Source organism: Mercurialis annua, linkage group LG5 (genome assembly GCF_937616625.2).
Source record: "Mercurialis annua linkage group LG5, ddMerAnnu1.2, whole genome shotgun sequence".
NCBI lineage: Eukaryota > Viridiplantae > Streptophyta > Magnoliopsida > Malpighiales > Euphorbiaceae > Mercurialis > Mercurialis annua.
The window spans coordinates 16,488,521-16,506,205 of NC_065574.1; the positions used below are offsets into that span (position 1 = coordinate 16,488,521).

Here is a 17,685-nt window from a genome sequence, read left to right on the forward strand (position 1 = left end):
TTTATTTTGATTTTTTTTAATTGGTATTTCATTTTATGGTATTTGAACATAATTGTAATTGTTTAATAATTATAAAGTATTTCAAAATAAATGAAAAATAAATATACAAAAAATTAAACAAATAAAAAATTATATAATGAAACAAATTTTAAACATTAAATTAAAAAGCTAAAACCAAAATGACAAGTATATGAATACAAATTATATAGTAAAAAAGGAGTATATAAATAATAAAATAATAAGATAAAAACAAATTTTAAAACTGTAAATTTAAAATTAGAATGATAAATGTATAAATACAGAAAATAATTGTCTCAGTTTATAAGAATAAAAAGAATAAGGTTTAACTATAAGTTTTTAACTTAGTTGAAATAAGAAAAAAAATAAGTTTTTAACTATTAAATACATGTGTCTAAAATTAGATAACAAGTGGCCAAGTATAAAAAATTAAATATAAAAAATTGAGTGTTTAATTTCAAAAGACATGTGTATAATTTAGGCAATTTAAATTCATTAAAAATGAATTAATTTTAATATTTCTCATGCAAATAAGAAATAAATAAATAATAGATAATAAAAAATACAAAAAAGTTGAAATTATTAAATAAAAATTAAAAACAGGGATCAAAATAAGTAATTTGAATAATAAAAAAAATCAAAGAATTACTAATATAAAAATATATATATAAACAAAAAAATAAATATAATAAATAAATATAATAACTAATAAAAATAATAATTAAATACTATAAATATATGTATTGTATAAAAAAATTTATAGAAAAGGAACACAAAATAAAGAAATTGGTTTGACAAAATAATATGAATCATGCTAAATGCATGCAGTGGCCAGAAAAATTGCATTTCATGGTTAGTAAACAAATGAACATATGTGAGCTGCTTGGATGTAGTTGGCAAGAATAAGCGTATTTCTGGAAAGGAAAAACTAAAATAAGACACGTTTGATAATATAAATTTTGAAGGAGTGATTTTGCAAAGAAAATAGAAAAAGAGGTAAGGGGTGTAATTTCCTCTATAAAATATTGGCTATTGGGCTTGTTACATCGGACTTAGACCATCAATGAGAATTTCGAGCTCTTCCATTCTCCAAGACTCGGTCAAGGCTCTATTTCAGTTGACATTTGTTATTTGACCCATGACCTTGCACACTCTAAACAATAATTAGTATAAAAGGAATTTTACATTTCCTTTTTTTAGGTTCACTCGAATTTTAGCATCCGAAAATCTCTCACCAAAACCCGTTCTTTACGCTCAAGTCTTGTTTAAAATTTTCAACCCTAACAAAACACGAATTTAAACGAGTGATACGACATGACACGATTAATACGTTAAGATAGACATATAACACGATTAACACAATTACACGAATAATTACAAGACATGACTATCATGACCCACTTTGTATTTAAAAATAGCTTAACGATATAAATATAACTTTAATCTCAAATTTATTAATTAATACTCAAATTATAAAAAAATTTCTTATAAAAGTTGATGTTGCAGTCTCTTCTCAATATAAATTTGGTACTATTGCGGCGGTTGCTTATTCATCTTCCGGAGCAGTCAAAGGCAAGTTTTATTCTACTTTCCGTAGTATATGGGATCCAGGAATATTGGGATTTTTAGTTGTTCGAGAGGCTATGGCCTGGGCTATATCTAAACACTGGTATTCTATAGTCTTGCAAACGGACGCTCTTCAAGTATTTCAGTCTATTGATTCTCACTCTGTGCAAATTGGTCAGGCTTGGGGTATCTGTCAGGATATTTGACATCTTCAACATCGTTTTCAAGATTGTCAGTTTAAGCATATCAATCGTCGGTTCAATCAAGAGGCGCATAGGCTAACGATCGGTCAAACATCTACATATCTCTAATTTTTCTCTTTAAGTTTTTTCTTTTTCATAGTATTGTAATCATACTTTTGGTCTCCCTGTACTAATATATCTACCTTGGAAAAAAAATTATAAAATTTTAATATCATTTATTTTATTTATATATTAATATAATTTTATTTTTTATTTTATGAAATTATAACTATTTAGTTTCTATTTTATTATAAATAATATAATTTGTAAACAGGTAACACAAGTTAGATTGGTTCGCGAGTCAACACCTAACACGGCCCATTGATTTTGTGTCGTAAATGGGCTGATATGTTTTCGACATTAACCCGCTAAACTTCAACCCAAATTCACCAAATTTACATGTTAGACGAATCGTGTTAGCGTGTCATGATCAATTTGGACATCTTTAATTGTAAGAAGAAAGTACATCTAAATATTGGTTGTTGGAAAAATTCAAAAGGCAACCACTATCGAAAACCAATTGTTAAAGCAAATATTGTTGAAGAAGAATATGACGATGAGCATTGCAATGTGCTAGCAGTCTTTGAAGAAAATTTAAAATTTTTGGGGAGCGGCTTATGTAGACCGGCTCTACAGCTAATTCTACTTGGAATTGGCTAGTGAAAAATTGTCTCGAGGAGTGAGCTAGTACTACAGCGAGTTTTGCCCAGTGAACCGGCTGCAGGACCGGTTAAGGTTTAGGCATCAGCAACAAAATTTGTGTCCGAATTTTTATGTGGATTCAGGTTGTTTATATTACATTCATGTCAATTTAAATTGATTTTTCAACTATAACGAGGCATATTGCTTGTTGAGTTTTCATAAACAAATCCATTGTTATAAGGGTTTTGGGCATTAAAGTAAAATATCTAGCATTATTTTATAATATAGATATTATTAATGAATTAAATTCATTTATTAGTACGTGAACGTAGTCGTTTGACAAACCATTTACGCTCTTTTAGTTAATTTCTCTATTTTGCTATTTCCTTGTTTTTTAATTATTCTTTACTATTTCGATGTGTCTAAAATTCACAACTGGTATAGACAGACTGTATTGCATGGAACCCGAAATGCAGATGTTTTAAAAGAACAGATAATAAATATCAAATTCTGAATTTCCGAAATTGAAAGGAAACATTGAAATATAGTGATTACAGACAAGTTAACCTTTTGTCTGCAAGTATGATGTATAGACAAATATGAGGCAAATCTACTTAATTTTTGATAAAGTTTGGTTTCAGAACATTGAAGTCCCTTTTTCTTTTTGAATATGAACAAAATATTTGATAATTTTATGCATTCTCCCGCATAAAGACGGTTTCTGCATTCTATCATCCATACCAAAACGCAAGAATCTCAACCATACTGCATAAAATACTCTATCAAGGGCTTCTTGCCTCCGAATATTATTTTGCAGAGAATCAAATCATCAAAATTTAACAAAACACCGATTATTCCATGCAAAACTAAGGATTATTTCCGATGTTCCAAGGGGCAAAATCTACTGGTTTTATCATTTGCAACAAAGAGAATTGAGAAAACACATGATTGGATGAGAGAAATGCATATCATGAACTCGAGAAACCAGAGCCCTTTTTGATGAATGCTCAGTGTTCCACCATGCCAAGGTCTACTCAGTGTTGGCCATCTTCTTCTTCACAGAATTTAGAATACTCATCAGAGTCCTTCAAATTCTTTGTCTCACCAGCATCACTCATTTCAACCTTTATGATCCATCCCTTTTCATAAGGACTAGAGTTGACCTGTATAAGAACAAATTGCACAATCAATAAACAATTTCGCAGAAGAAAAAGAATAATAACTTTTTCTCGGGTATGAGTTGTTAACGCAGAAAAACCAATTTAGCCAAAATTTTAAAGGAAAGATGGAAACAGAAAATACTAAAATCTTTAAATGATAACAAACTTGGACCTGGGATCATCTACCAATAGCATACCGTAACTCTGTATGACAAAACTTTCATGGATGGATTGTTTGCAATTAGCGAGTAAATAACGCCACAAGACAGAATACTGAATAGGAAATCATGGCAACATCAAATTATAAGATCACAACCATATAACTCAAACATAGCCTGCCAAGCAGAAGCTGTCCAGCAAAGCAGCAGCAATTATCAAAGAAATCTCTCCTCATTTGCAAAGTTGTAGAACATAATGGAGTTTCTGGTCTGTTATCGACAAGGACAACCAAAGTATAATTCTAAGGCTATACATAGAACATGTTAAACTGAAATTTGAAAAACAGAGAGAAATTAGATAATATCCAGTTTGAAAAGCATATGAATATTAAATTTTATCCAATTTCTAAAGCATAAACAACAGGGTCGTCAAACCATTCAAAAAGAAGCACTAAGACGAAGAAAAAAACAAAATAACAAAATGTACCAAAACTGTAAACAAGAAGTCCAAATCAACGTATAAAAGCAAAGAGATTAACAGTAAGGCATCACATAAGAGGACTTACCAGAGCAGGGGAGTCGTTCAGCTCTTCATTGACTTCAATCACTTTTCCTGAAACAGGACAATTTATATCACTAGTAGCCTTGACACTTTCAACTGCACCAAAACCCTCTCCCTGTGTGACAGCAGCACCCACCTCCGGTAATTCAACAAACACAACATCACCCAAATGATCTTGAGCATGGTCGGTTATACCAACAGTGGCAGAATTACCATCTATTTTTACCCATTCATGGCTATCTGCATACTTCAGATCTTTTACAACTGCAATGAAATGTAAGCTGTAAGCAAAAGTAATAATTCCTCAAGTTCAACAAAATCAAAACAATTTTCCAATTTTGAGAAAGAGAGATATGGGACAGAATCATGTGCAAGACAGAAGATAAATGCGAGAGATCAATGCATTTGGTTTCAGAAAGAATAGGTTAGCTCAATGAAAAGGCGTAGAATTGTAACTATAATGCTGTCAATTTGAAACCTAATAGCAGGCACTGCTTGCAAGAATATAATAGTAGAAAAGATATATTATAGTGATCCATCTACAGATGGTATTTTCGGCCTCGAGAGTCTTAACAGTTTAAGATTATTATACATCCACCAGAATGGGGATGATCTCTATTTATACCGATATGAACAGCTGAACTTAACCCGGTAAAGAAAATAATGCAAGACATTGAGGAATGTGAACATTTGAAGCTAGCGATGAAAAAAGCAATGAAGCTGCTCTTCCTTTGAAAGCAGATACGGATCAGAAGAGTTGCTAAACTCAATGCTTATGTTTGTATTCTTCCTATGTTAATTAGCTTTTTCTCTTCACTGTAGCTGGTGTATTCCGCTTGCATAAGGGACGTGCTGCTGTACATTGTCAAATAGAATAGCTACAACTGAAGAACACACATATGCAGAACAAAGAGCCATGCTGTGAAACAGAAAATGCATTGGTCCAAAACCGGATCTCGCTTGTACAGAAAAAAGTAAAATTTATTGTATCAAAATTTTCATCTAGTTTGCAGTAAATACTAATCTTTTTGGTTTCTCACAATACATGAAAATGTCATTTCCGCAGTATATACAAGCGAACGACTTGCAATCACTCGATACCGAACAACATGAAAAGAATCATGCCACCTTTACTGATTTAACAATAACTTAAATCATTCAATCATTCCCAAATTCTCCATCTTTCTATATTGGTATATGTTTCTTTTGAAGACAAAATGAATGCATAAATAAAAACCAGATCGATCAGTGATTGGCAACACATTCATTTCTGCAAAAAGCTAATGATATTCTAAAATCAAAGCACAACCCAAATGCAAAGATCAAATCTTTGCACTAAAATGTAATGAGACAAAGATCAAACAGTCTGAACAGACATAGTAAGAGACATAAGATCTAAATCTAAGTGAAAACCATGTAACAGTACGTATATGTATGAACACATGATCACAACAAAAAATAATTTACCAGAAGCGAATCCTCTGTTGAAGACAGAAATCCTGAGGTAAGAAGCAGCCCTGGAAGCCCATACGGATCTTGTAGCCATTGTTATAGATTACCAATGCACAGCAAACCCTTTGAATAGCTTCTGTTTTGTAAAGCAACAAACTACAGTACTCGGTCCTCACTCGGTGCGCCTCCACCAACTTGTTATATTATTGGTATCGTTTTATTCGAGTGTGTTTCACAACACCAGCACTAGAGGGTTGGTGGGTTTTTTTTTATAATTTTTATATATTTTCTTGTGTTTTGGATTTTTAAATGGAAAGCTAAAACAAGTAACCCTGCGGTGCAAAGGCGTGCATATTTTTGGAAAAGCCCCTAAAATATTAGGTGTAGATCTTACTTAAGGCTTAAAATTCAATATCGGGTCCGAACGATCCTTAACGTTTCTCTTTTTATCATTTGGAGAAAGGAGATTTTTGGCGTTTGTGAGAGGGATTGATCGCACGACTTCAGCAAAATGCTAGCTAACATATATACCATTTGAGATATATAGTGTATTAGTAGTATGATCTTTAAAGTTGAAAAAGATGTGTTTAGGAGATGCAAATTGTTGATAAAATTGAAAATTAAGTGCTTAAAGTTAAGTGCTTAATTTTAAATTCTGAAAATAATAAATTGATCTTCTTAAAAATTTAATTAAATAATTTTATTTAATAACTGCAGATGCTGGAAATTATTAAATTAAATTTATATATTATATAAATCTTTAAAACATAAATGATGGATTGTTGACTCCACTTGACGGTTGTGACCTACAAAATAAGGTAGATAACTGATTAGACGGGGATGGTTCGATTAACTCTCCGATGCTTAAGCCAGCTTATGTTTAAGCTGGAAAAAGATGTATTGAATGTGTGTAAAGGCATACCTTCACTCCTTTTCTATAGCAGTGAGATCTGACATGTTGGAGTTCTTTAAGGAATATATTTTGAAGTAGGAAAGGCATAGCCGAATATTCTCTTTCCATTTTCAGGGAGGGGTCATGAATGGGAAAGTCTTCCTATTTTAGTCTTCACTTTCGTTTAAGAGAGTATATTCTATGTACCTAGAAGATTTTATCTTCTACATTCTTGTATTGTAGTTGACTATATACTCAATCTCTTTTCAAGATTATTCCTAGAGGTCGATCTTCTTAGTTATTTGGCCAACCGCTTGGAAGATTCGGTCGTTGTCTTCATTGGGTGAATCCTTAAAGATTTGTCTGTGCCAATACATGTCGCTCGTTAACTTTAGGGCGAGTCTTGAGGTAAGCTTTGTTTAGTTGAACCCCTTAGGACTCGGCCCGTCCTTGATTGATACAAAACATGTTTTCATTAGTACCTTCCCGCAGGTAAGCTAATATTTGGAGTATTCATACTCATTGTTAGTTTGACTTTTTTATTTTTAGAAGGCAAGTTGTTTTGGATTTTAGACAAATCGTTTCATATTCTCCATATCTATATTTGTTGGGCACTGTAATACCTCGAATATTTAAAATAAATTATATCGTGCTACGTGTCGGAATTTTGGATAAAAGTGAATTTAATATAATAGAGAAGGAAATTTGGAATAATTTCCATTAAGCAGAATTGTCGGGATTAAGAGATAATTGAGAGAAATTAATATAAAATAAAATATAAATTCCGAGTTGATAATTATTTCGCCAAAATCCGTAAAATATTTTGTAGTATCTATGGTAGAAGTTTCGAGTCAATCGGAGATTGTGTAAAATTTGGACGCGGATAAGTTTTGGGCTAAATTGCATTTTTTGAAAAGTTCAAGGACCAAAATATAAATTATCCAATTAAGCCTCGAGAATAGAAATTAGAAGATTATTAACGGAAAATAATAATTTTGGATTAGTATTATTTATTTGGATATAAATAATACGTATGTAATTGAGTTAAAGCGGATAATTAACCGTTTTGTTAAAATTATAAAGTTTAAAAGAGAAATGGTTTAAGTTAAAGAAATGAAGGATTAAAGTGGTACATTTGCCAAAATATATATAAAATAAAGATATGAAATAAGGAATGAAAAGAATGATCCAGAAGGAAGGAAACGTATCAGATAAGGAGAAAAGTGACGATCGTTTCGATTCGCCGCCGATTCGACGTTGCTCATCCAAATCGCGTGTTCTTTATATCGATTTGTTCGGAATTCAATTCTTTATCCTATTCAAGCTTCATATCAAGGTAAGATTTCAGTTTTGGGTGTTAAAATTAGAAGTTTTTGGGCTATTTTAGTTCGATATTAATACGGTTGAATCGAACACTCAGAAAACGCGTTATTTCGATGTTTTTGAAGTGTGAAAGGATGGATTATATGTTTAAACGATTTGGGTATGTGTTAGTATGGATTTTGAGTGTTTTGGAGCATCGAAAATGGTCTGGAAACGCCATTTGAGTCGCACTCGAAGGAGGGCGCGACATGCTGAATTTCAGCACGTCGTGCTAATGCACGACGTGTGGAGCACTGTGCACGACATGCTGAATTTCAGCACGTCGTGCTAATGCAGGACATGCAGAGCACTGTGCACGACGTGCAAGTGACCTGCACGACGTGCAAGGTGATGGGCACGACGTGCCCTACCTCAACCGTGACCTCCGAGGGTTCCCGTGAGCAAAAAATGACCTCCGATGACGAGAAATGGGCATGATATGCTGACGAAATGTGTTCGAATAAAGAAACAGAGTAATGTTATAATCATGGTTGGTTTACTTAAGTAAACCTAAAGACAAAGTCAAGGTGGTATCGAGAATTGATAAGAAAAGAATGAGATTTGGTAATAGATATTAAGAAAGATACGTTTAGAACGCGACGGCTTATGTTTTACGCTTTTGGTCATATTTAGTGGCTAGAATAATCATTAGAATAGATTCTTTAAGTATACGTTTTAATGATATAATCCTATGATAGATGTGACGGTTTATCGAGCTACGAGTATGACGAACCAAGGAGCTCGGCAAAGATTGACGGGTCAGTCTCCTGGAGCTTACGTTCAGAAATAAGGAATAGTGGTTTCTGTGAGTTTGCAGTTTACTTTTGTGTATTGTTTATTTGAACTATCTGCTTTATCTTTGTTATATGTTTATTAATTGATTTGTGATTTTTGATGTGATGAATTTTGTTCTAACGATTACAGGAAACGTGCTACCTATTGGGAGTCAATAGGACTGTGTGATCACCACTACTGAGGCTAGATAATCATGTGTCCTAGAGTTTCGTATAAGCTATAACCTTGCAGATCTGTGGCGACAGTGGCTTTGTTCCCGGTCCAGATGCTGCTATGACCTTGCAGATCTGTGGCGACGATGGCTTTGTTCCCGGTCCAGATGCTGCTATGACCTCGCAGATCTGTGGCGACGGTGGCTTTGTTCCCAGTCCAGATGCTGCTATGACCTCGCAGATATGTAGCGACGTTGGCTTTGTTCCGGTTCCAGATGCTGCTATTAAACCCATTAGACTTTGTAGTTGGTTTCTTAGGAATCTTTGGATTAGGGTTTCAGTCGGATCGTATATTTGTGTGTTGTTTGATATTTGATCTATGAATTGATTATTCGAGCATTTAAAAGTATGTTAACTGTTTACATGATTTTGATGATAATACCATTTGTAAACATAAACTCACTCAGTATTTTCCAAAATATTGACCCCCTCACTCTGATGTTTTTTTCAGGGAGTCAAAGTCGGATCAGACAAACCGTCTTTGTTGTGCCAAAAGTCGATTGACTTGCACAGAGTATTCCTAGAGCTGCAGTAGTCAGTAAGTGTCAGTATAAAATTTGTGATTTGATTTCAAACAGTTTATTTTATATGTAAACTCTAATATAATATTATAATATCTATAATTGTATTATCTAAAAGAGTTTTCTAAAGATGTTTTATATATGATTTTATATTTTTATTTACGAAAAATTGTTAGTAGTTTTAGGCTTACTACGGGTTTCGGAGCTACCACTCCCATTCACTAGCGTCGGTCTCGGCTCAATAATTTGGGTCGTGACAGGCACGTGTTGTCAAGGAGGTTTTTTGATTCCCGACATTTGTCACTGTGACCGACACGTGTTGTTTTTCTTGTGGTTTTAACGCTTTCGGTTTTTTAACCGTAATCATTTCTTCTCCTTAGGGATTCTTGCTTTAAGTATATATTTTTCATCTTTTTTCTTTTTCTTCCTTACTTCTTTTCTGAAATTTTTCTTAGAGCTTTTACTATTTTTCTTAACCTCTTTGTTTTTTCAAGATTTTTCATTCCTTCGCTTTCGAGTCGCTTCCTACCTTTCCTTTATCCTAGTCTACTTAATTTTCTGGTAATTTTTATTTTCCAATCTTTTAATTTCAATCTCATGGGTTTGTTCTTAATTTGTTCTTTGTATTTCTTTTGTTCATCTTTAGATTTTCTTCATTTTTTGCAAATTTTGATTCATTAGGGTTTCGAGTTGTCCCTTTTTCTCGTTTTATTCCTTTTCCCCCCAAAATAATTTTAAAAAATGTCTGGTGAGGGGAAGATAAAAAATTCTAGAGAGACTATCGAGCATAATGTCAGTGTTCTTTCACAAGAGGACATTGTCAATATTGTCGATGTTTATAATATTCCGGAGGGCTTTGCCCTGAGGAAACCTTCTTCTTCTCGCCATGCGTAAAGACTGAAAAGAGGATTCGCCTGAATCTGCAATAAGACAGAATCCCAAAGGATTCGATAAGATTCGGAATCAAGTTCAAAGCGCGTCATTGAAGACCTGATTATACGGAAACAAATAATATCTAGAAGACCATATATAACAAAATCAGTTTTTTACTTGGAAATATACTCCTATATCTGGGAAGATAAACCTATTTATCTAAATAAGACTCTCATTAAATAAGGAATCATTCAAAGACATACTACTAAATAAGAATCACTTTCTTATTCCAACTCATACAAGACATTCATCATGCACTATATAAAGATATGAGGTATGCATACAATCACAACTGAATTCAATACACAAATACACTACTTGAGCCTAACTTAAGCATCAGAGCGTTAATCGGAAAACCACCGTCTAATTGACCATGTACTCTATTTTGCAGGTTTAATCTATGATTAGGAGACAAACACCATCAATAAGGTAACCTAATTTTAAATTAATCTAACCTAAATTTATTAATAATCTGATTTAACGAACTAGAACGGTGGCAGGAAAACCAACGGCGTGCCAGAGAAAGAGAACGGCGGCGGCAAAAATCAAAAAGAAGGAAAAGAAGAAAGTAGGGGAGAAATGAAGAGAACCGCTCGATACTAGGTTATATTTTACTGACGGATAAATAAATCCACCGCTAAATTTAGCGATGGATTATAAAATTTGTCTGTAAATTAGGAAATTTAGCAATGGATTCCATAGCTAATTGTAGGGAATTTAGCGATGGATTATAAAATTTGTCGGTAAATTAGGAAGTTTAGCAATGGATTCCATAGCTAATTGTAGGGAATTTAGCGATCGAAAAATTTGCCGCAAAATTTGTTAGTAAATATTAGTTTATTGATAGATTTTTAGTCTGTAAAAACAGAATTTCTAATAGTAATAAATATATTCTTAAAAATATTTAAAGAGTTTAGTCTGCCATTTGGCAAGTTATAATAATTTTATTTTAATTATTTTAATTAAAATTGTGAAATTTCTCTTTTATTAGTGGACTAAACAAGTAAAGCATGGTAAGCAATCTACATCATACCAGCCGCATTCTGAATATAGTTGTTCCAAATAGTAAAAATAGAAAAACAAATTGTTTAATTTTTTTAGGGTTTTACTATTTGCTGTCCATTTTTACTTAACACCGTCCCTACAAAAAATATTTTCGCCCTTCTAGCAAAACCAAAACTAAAAAATTCTCTCAACTCATTCGAACAAATACGTAAAAAGTTGATTAAAATGATGGACAACGATTACAATTCGTCAGGTAACGATTATCGACGTTCGGAAATAAATTTTTCCGGCTTTTCAGAGATAAAAAACAGTTTTTTATTTTATTTTCTGGATTCTGGGCCGACGTCCCCTGATGACATCGGCCCAGAAGGGGGGACATCCTTCTTTTAGAGGGACTTCCCATAACGTCCCTTCTTTTGGAGAGACTTCCCATAACTTCCCTTATGGGAAGTCCCTCTTTGTGGAGGGATGTCCCTCCGGGACGTCCCACCTTTCTGCCGGCGGCGGCGAACAATATCGCCGCATGCAGTATATTTATTAAAAAAAATTTTAAATTTTATAAATTGTTAAACGTAATTATTTATGTTGTGCAGGTTCATTAGAAGATTTTAGCGGTGACGCAACTGATTACAACGATCAGTTTTTTTTAGAACATGAGTTTGATACTGATGTTATAGCAATTAGTTGGGCTAAGAATATTGCTATAGGGATTTGGTTTGAGTTAGTCATTTCGTCTCATAAGAACGGGAGAAAACGAAAGCTTTTGAGATGTGCTCGGGGTGAGCGTTACAAAGATTCGGTCACAGATTCTGATTCAGCCATACGAAAAAATATTAAGTCATACTACTAATATTCAGTAAATATTAAATCGATTAAGTTTTCTAAAATAACTAAAATTACAAAAAAAATTAATTATATATATTTTTTAAAAAAAAAACCTCAGCTGCGACGTTTCTGATCGCAACCGGAAACAGCCTCTTGAAGTGGGACAGTCATGTAGAATATGGTTTTAGTTTGAATGGATTGAGAGGTTTTAGTTTTGTATAGAAATAGAGAAAATGGCAAAAAAGGTAAAGTGTAGGGGCGGTGGGTAGTAAAAAGGGGTGGTGGATAGTAAAAATGGGCGGTATTTAGTAATCCATTTTTTTAAGGGTACATATTTTAAAGGGTTAATGTAAAAAAAATCACAAATTTTACACTTTTTCTCATTTTAATCAGGCAGTTTAAATTTTCTAATTTTCATGCGCGAACTACCACTTTTTCTCAAATTCATGCACGATATTGAGGTGGCACTCATTCATTGGTGTAAAATGACCTCCACCTTAGTGAATTAAACCAATGAAGCCGCGACATCTCAGCACCGTGCATGAATATGAAAAAAAGTAGTAGTTCGTGCATGAAAATGAGAAAATTTAAAATACGTGATTAAAATGAAAAAACGTGTAAAGTTGGTGAATTTTATGACATTAATCTTATTTTAAAATAATCAAAATTATGAATATATTATTTGCCTAATTATTATTAATCGTGTAGTATTATTATAGATTAAATCAAAGATTTTTAATATTGTAATAATATTGAATAATTTTATAAAAATCCCTTATCTTTTGTATAATTTAATTTTTTGAGAAAATATAGAAATATCATAAAACCGGCATGTTATTTCTCAAATGTCAAGTCAGTGAAATATTTACATTTTTTATATTTAACCATGGATGACTTATGTTTTTAATTTATTTTGCATTTTAACCATTTCTAAAAAGCCTTTACATCTCACTCTCTTCTTTCAACCTCCATTAGTATCAGTTTTATGATCAAATAGAACCATCCGTTGCGGCGTTCTCTTCTACCGCTTACATGGAAATCACTCAGCACTAATAATCCTCTAATCATCCTGTTAATCTCATCTTCAATCACTTTCATCAAATCAGACGCCTCTGATCACTGTTACAAAGAGAACGACTCAGTTTTTTTTTATGCCAATACAGTTTGGCCTCTTTCATAACCCTAGCTAATTCAATAATTTAACATTTCTATTTAACTTTAATTTATATAGAATTTAATGGGTGACTTTCAATTGGGTGTTTTTATTTTATATTGTTAGCATCTGAGTTGCTGTTTTTATGTAAGATTATGCGAACTTTAATTTTGTTGAAGAAATTATGACTTTTTTACAGTGATTCTGTTAGGCTAATCCATAACGTAAAACAAGCATTGTGAGTAATTAATTCCTTACATAATTATCCTAAGATTAACTTTAGCTGATGACAAATTTAATGAAGCCATTATATAATTATTTGTTCAGTTTATTATATAGATATATATTTATATATTGGGTTAATTCTATAAAACAATCATGACCTTACACGAAATTTTATTTTAATCACGACTTTTAAAGTTGTCATATAAAACCACGAAATTTCATTTTTTTTTTCCAATCTATCACCAAATTAATTTTCAGTGTATTTTTGCTGATGTGGAAACCAGAATCCTGCTAATTTGAAAAAAAAAATGAAAGTTAAAAATACACCAGTATAATCGGTGATAGATTTGAAAAAAAAAATAAAAGGTCATGATTTTATATGGCAACTTCTAAAAGTCGTGATTAAAATGAAACTTCGTGTAAAGTTCATGATTTTTTTATGGAATTAACCCTTATATATTGGATACAGCAATGATACATTATAGATAAATACGGAGGATATTAAACTCCCTGAGTCACTAAGCTTAAACCAGATTACAGAAAGGTTACTAAGCAGACTTCTGTCACAAAAGTATCATTGGAGATAACAATTTGTTATAACGGAAAGTCACTCGCACGAAACTCACCGTTTTTGATGACATGTCTATTGTCACATCATACATGCCTCATATGCCACATCAGACGAATTTATCTCTAATTAAATATCATTTTAATAAAAATTTAGAGATGATTTTGGACTATTTACATTAATAATTAAATTAAATTTAATATTAGTCTAATTATTAGTTTTTAACATTAATTAAAACTAAACTAAAATTCTAATTAATTTAATCAAATCAAATTTAACCTAAACCTAATAATTCAAAATTGGCCATCTTCGCAGGTGGAAGGACATGTTCGGCGGAAGCGCTGCATCTCCAAGAACGGCGACGGGTGCAGATCCTCTCCAGCTAGCAACAACAACTTTCCTTTCTAGACCGGTGACAAGAACAATGGTGAAAGCCCATCTCTCAAAAACCAAACACAATCGTTGAAATTATCAAGAGCCAAAATGATTTGAATTTAATCTTCACTGTTGCTTCATCTTCTTCCTCAAATCCATAAATAAAAATTCCAGAAAATTATCATTAACACTAACGATTTGAATTTCAAAAACAAAACAAAATGATTTTCCAAATCTATAATCTGAAACTCTTAATACCTGTGGCCGGAGACGAACTGAAGAGCGTCGCTTCTCCACCAATGGACGACCAAAAACACTCATCTCTTTTCCTCTCTCTCGTCACTGGTAGATCTCTTCTTAGCTTTCCCCACAGTTGCAACGAGCACCAGAAAAAGAGGAGCAACGGGGACGGAGATAACTTTGAACGGCAGCTGCTGGCGGAGGTTAGACATCAACGATGGATATATGGTGAAGATTAAGAGAAGAGGTGTGGAGATGTTGCACGTGAGGTGATGGCAGGCAGTGGTGGTGACTAGAGACGAAAAATGGTGGCCCAGGAAAATGAAGAAGATAAGATGAATTTAGTGGTTAATTATGTTTAAAATTCTGGAAATGATGAAGTTGGGTTCCTATATTTTTATTTATGAATTAATATGATTTTTGAGCTTTTATTGATTAGAATTCGTCTAACGTGGCATATGAGGCATGTATGATGTGAACAAATCTGGCGAGACATGTCATATAAAACGGTGAGTTTCGTGTAAGTGACCTCCCGTTGCAACAAATTGTTAACTTCAGAGATACTGTTGTAATAAAAGTCCGTTTAGTGACCTTTCTGTAATCTGGCCTAAGTTTAGTGACCCAGGGAGTTTAATATCCAATACGAATGTTAAACTTTGTATTACTAGATTTTTTTTTAAATTATAAAAAGGTCACCAAATAAAATTTTCTTACAAAATGGTCACTAAACTATACCTTTTGTTACAAAACTATTTTTGTTGTTACAAAAAGAACATTAAACTTTTTTGTGAATTTCAAAAAAAGTCATTGAGTTCTATCTTTTATTACAAAAATGTCACTGAACTATGTAACATTTTGTAATTTTGGCTTGCCATGTAAGCAAAAATGTTGCATTTTATTATGAAAACTGTATGTTTTATATGGGTGAACCCCTTTGTAACAAAAAGTATAGTTCAGTGACCATTTTATAACAAAAGTTTGTTTAGTGACCTTTTTGTAATTTGAGAAAAGCCTGGTGATGTACAGAACTTAATATACATAAATCGCTGATACATCATGGATACACAATTGATATATCGTAGATACATATTTTTATTTTTTATTATTATTTTAACGAAATAAATTTGAACAAAGTGTCAACGCGCCCCCTAAACTTGTGACACGGGATCATCTAACCCAAATTATACGTTGTTTAGCAATTAACCCCAAAACTCTTCATTTTTTGGTCAAATAACCCCATGATTGTATTTTTAAAGCACATAAAATACAAATCGGAGGTAAGGGATGTAAAAAAGTAATTAGATACTTCCCTAATTGTTGCGATATAATTATGCTAAATCCATTTTTTGAAATAAAAATATAAATTATGGGGTTATTTGACCCAAAAATGAAGAGTTTTGGGATTAGTTGCTAAAAAAAGTATAAATTGGGTTAGATGACCCCGTGTCACAAGTTCAGGGGGCGCGTTGACCCTTTGTTCAAATAAATTTTGTAGATAGACCATTGATTATAATTTCTAGAATCTGTCTCCATCTCAAAATGATTTTTTTTTAACAAAATAAATTTCAAAATGGATGATACATTATAGATACATTGTAATACATTGCTGATATATTATAAATATATTACCGAGACATCATAGTTATAGAAGAGAATAATTAATAATAAAATTTCAATTAACAACAACTTTCAATAATAAATTTTTAATTAGCGGCAACTTCCAATAATTTCTCAATGACTAACAAATAAGCTTTTATAATTTAAAATATCATCAAAATCCACTAATTAACAATCAAAACTCTTTGCGCCAACTAAATCATAACAAAACAAAACGAAAAAACCCATTTTGTTTTTCAAAACGTAAACCTAGAAACGAACCACCTATTTTTTTTAGTCTTATATCTCTCTTCGAAATTATTTTAGAAATATGAAAAAATGATAATCAAATATGTTTGTGATATATTTCTAATACATAAATGATACATGTTTAAATATTTATGACATGCGCTGATGCGTGACTGACGCGTGTGTCAGGCGCATTTTTGACCCATTTTCGCACATTTTTAACTTTTTTTTAATGTTTTGAGTGTGTCATGTGTCTTTTATAGTGGTCGATTAGAAAATGTAAACTTTCTCCCTATTTTGTTATGAATGTAAAGAATTTGGTTTTTGATTATTTGAGTAATATTTTATTTATTTTAGAATATTTTTGTTTTTTTTTCTCTAATTTTTTTATAATATTGATTAAAATGAAAGTTTTTATTAATTTATATTTTTATATTGAAACTAGTATTTTATTTTATTTATATTCACTTTTTGTTTGATGAATATTGTATTTTATATTTACTTATTGAAACTAAACTCTTACATTTTAATATACTTAATAAAATTATAAACTCTTGCATTTTGGTTAATTTTTAATTTTTTTAAGATAGTAGATAGTTTAGATGAAATAAATGTGGTTGTTTGTTTAGATAAACTTCAAATATCTTCTGATTCTACTAGCGGTTTTGAATGAATAGGACATGGAGTCTGCTATTGTATTTTTACTGCGTTGTCTATCATAGTACGAGAGCTCGAAACCAATAAAATCTAAGCTTAGCGAAGATAATTTTTATTATTATGTTTATTCAGAATATTTCATCCTATTACGAAATCATCCAAAAATAGAGAGCAAAATGACAAATAATATTATTCAATCACACAAATAATGAGTACTATTTGATAACAATAAAAGTTGAACAATTAATTAATAACAAATGCCTTTGGTATTATTAAT

At 31.8% G+C, this 17,685-nt stretch overlaps 1 protein-coding gene across 1 annotated transcript; it reads right to left on the minus strand.

Moving 5' to 3' along the window:
* Positions 1 to 3,243: 3,243 nt before the first annotated feature.
* On the minus strand, positions 3,244 to 6,058 carry LOC126683378 (glycine cleavage system H protein 2, mitochondrial). Its single transcript, XM_050379250.2, has 3 exons — positions 5,816 to 6,058; positions 4,353 to 4,612; positions 3,244 to 3,631 (listed from the first exon to the last, which is right to left on the minus strand). The coding sequence occupies exons 1-3, from the start codon at positions 5,892 to 5,894 to the stop codon at positions 3,503 to 3,505; spliced, it is 468 nt and encodes a 155-aa protein (XP_050235207.1). The 5' UTR covers positions 5,895 to 6,058; the 3' UTR covers positions 3,244 to 3,502.
* Between the last annotated feature and the right edge of the window lie 11,627 nt (positions 6,059 to 17,685).

Bases quoted from the DNA above. Each gene is read 5' to 3' on its own strand.
- LOC126683378 (XM_050379250.2), bottom strand. From the start codon at position 5,894: ATGGCTACAAGATCCGTATGGGCTTCCAGGGCTGCTTCTTACCTCAGG. The intron at 4,613-5,815 runs GTAAATTATTTT...ATTTCATTGCAG, and splicing joins CAACAGAGGATTCGCTTCTG to TTGTAAAAGATCTGAAGTAT. The intron at 3,632-4,352 runs GTAAGTCCTCTT...GTTCTTATACAG, and splicing joins TGAACGACTCCCCTGCTCTG to GTCAACTCTAGTCCTTATGA.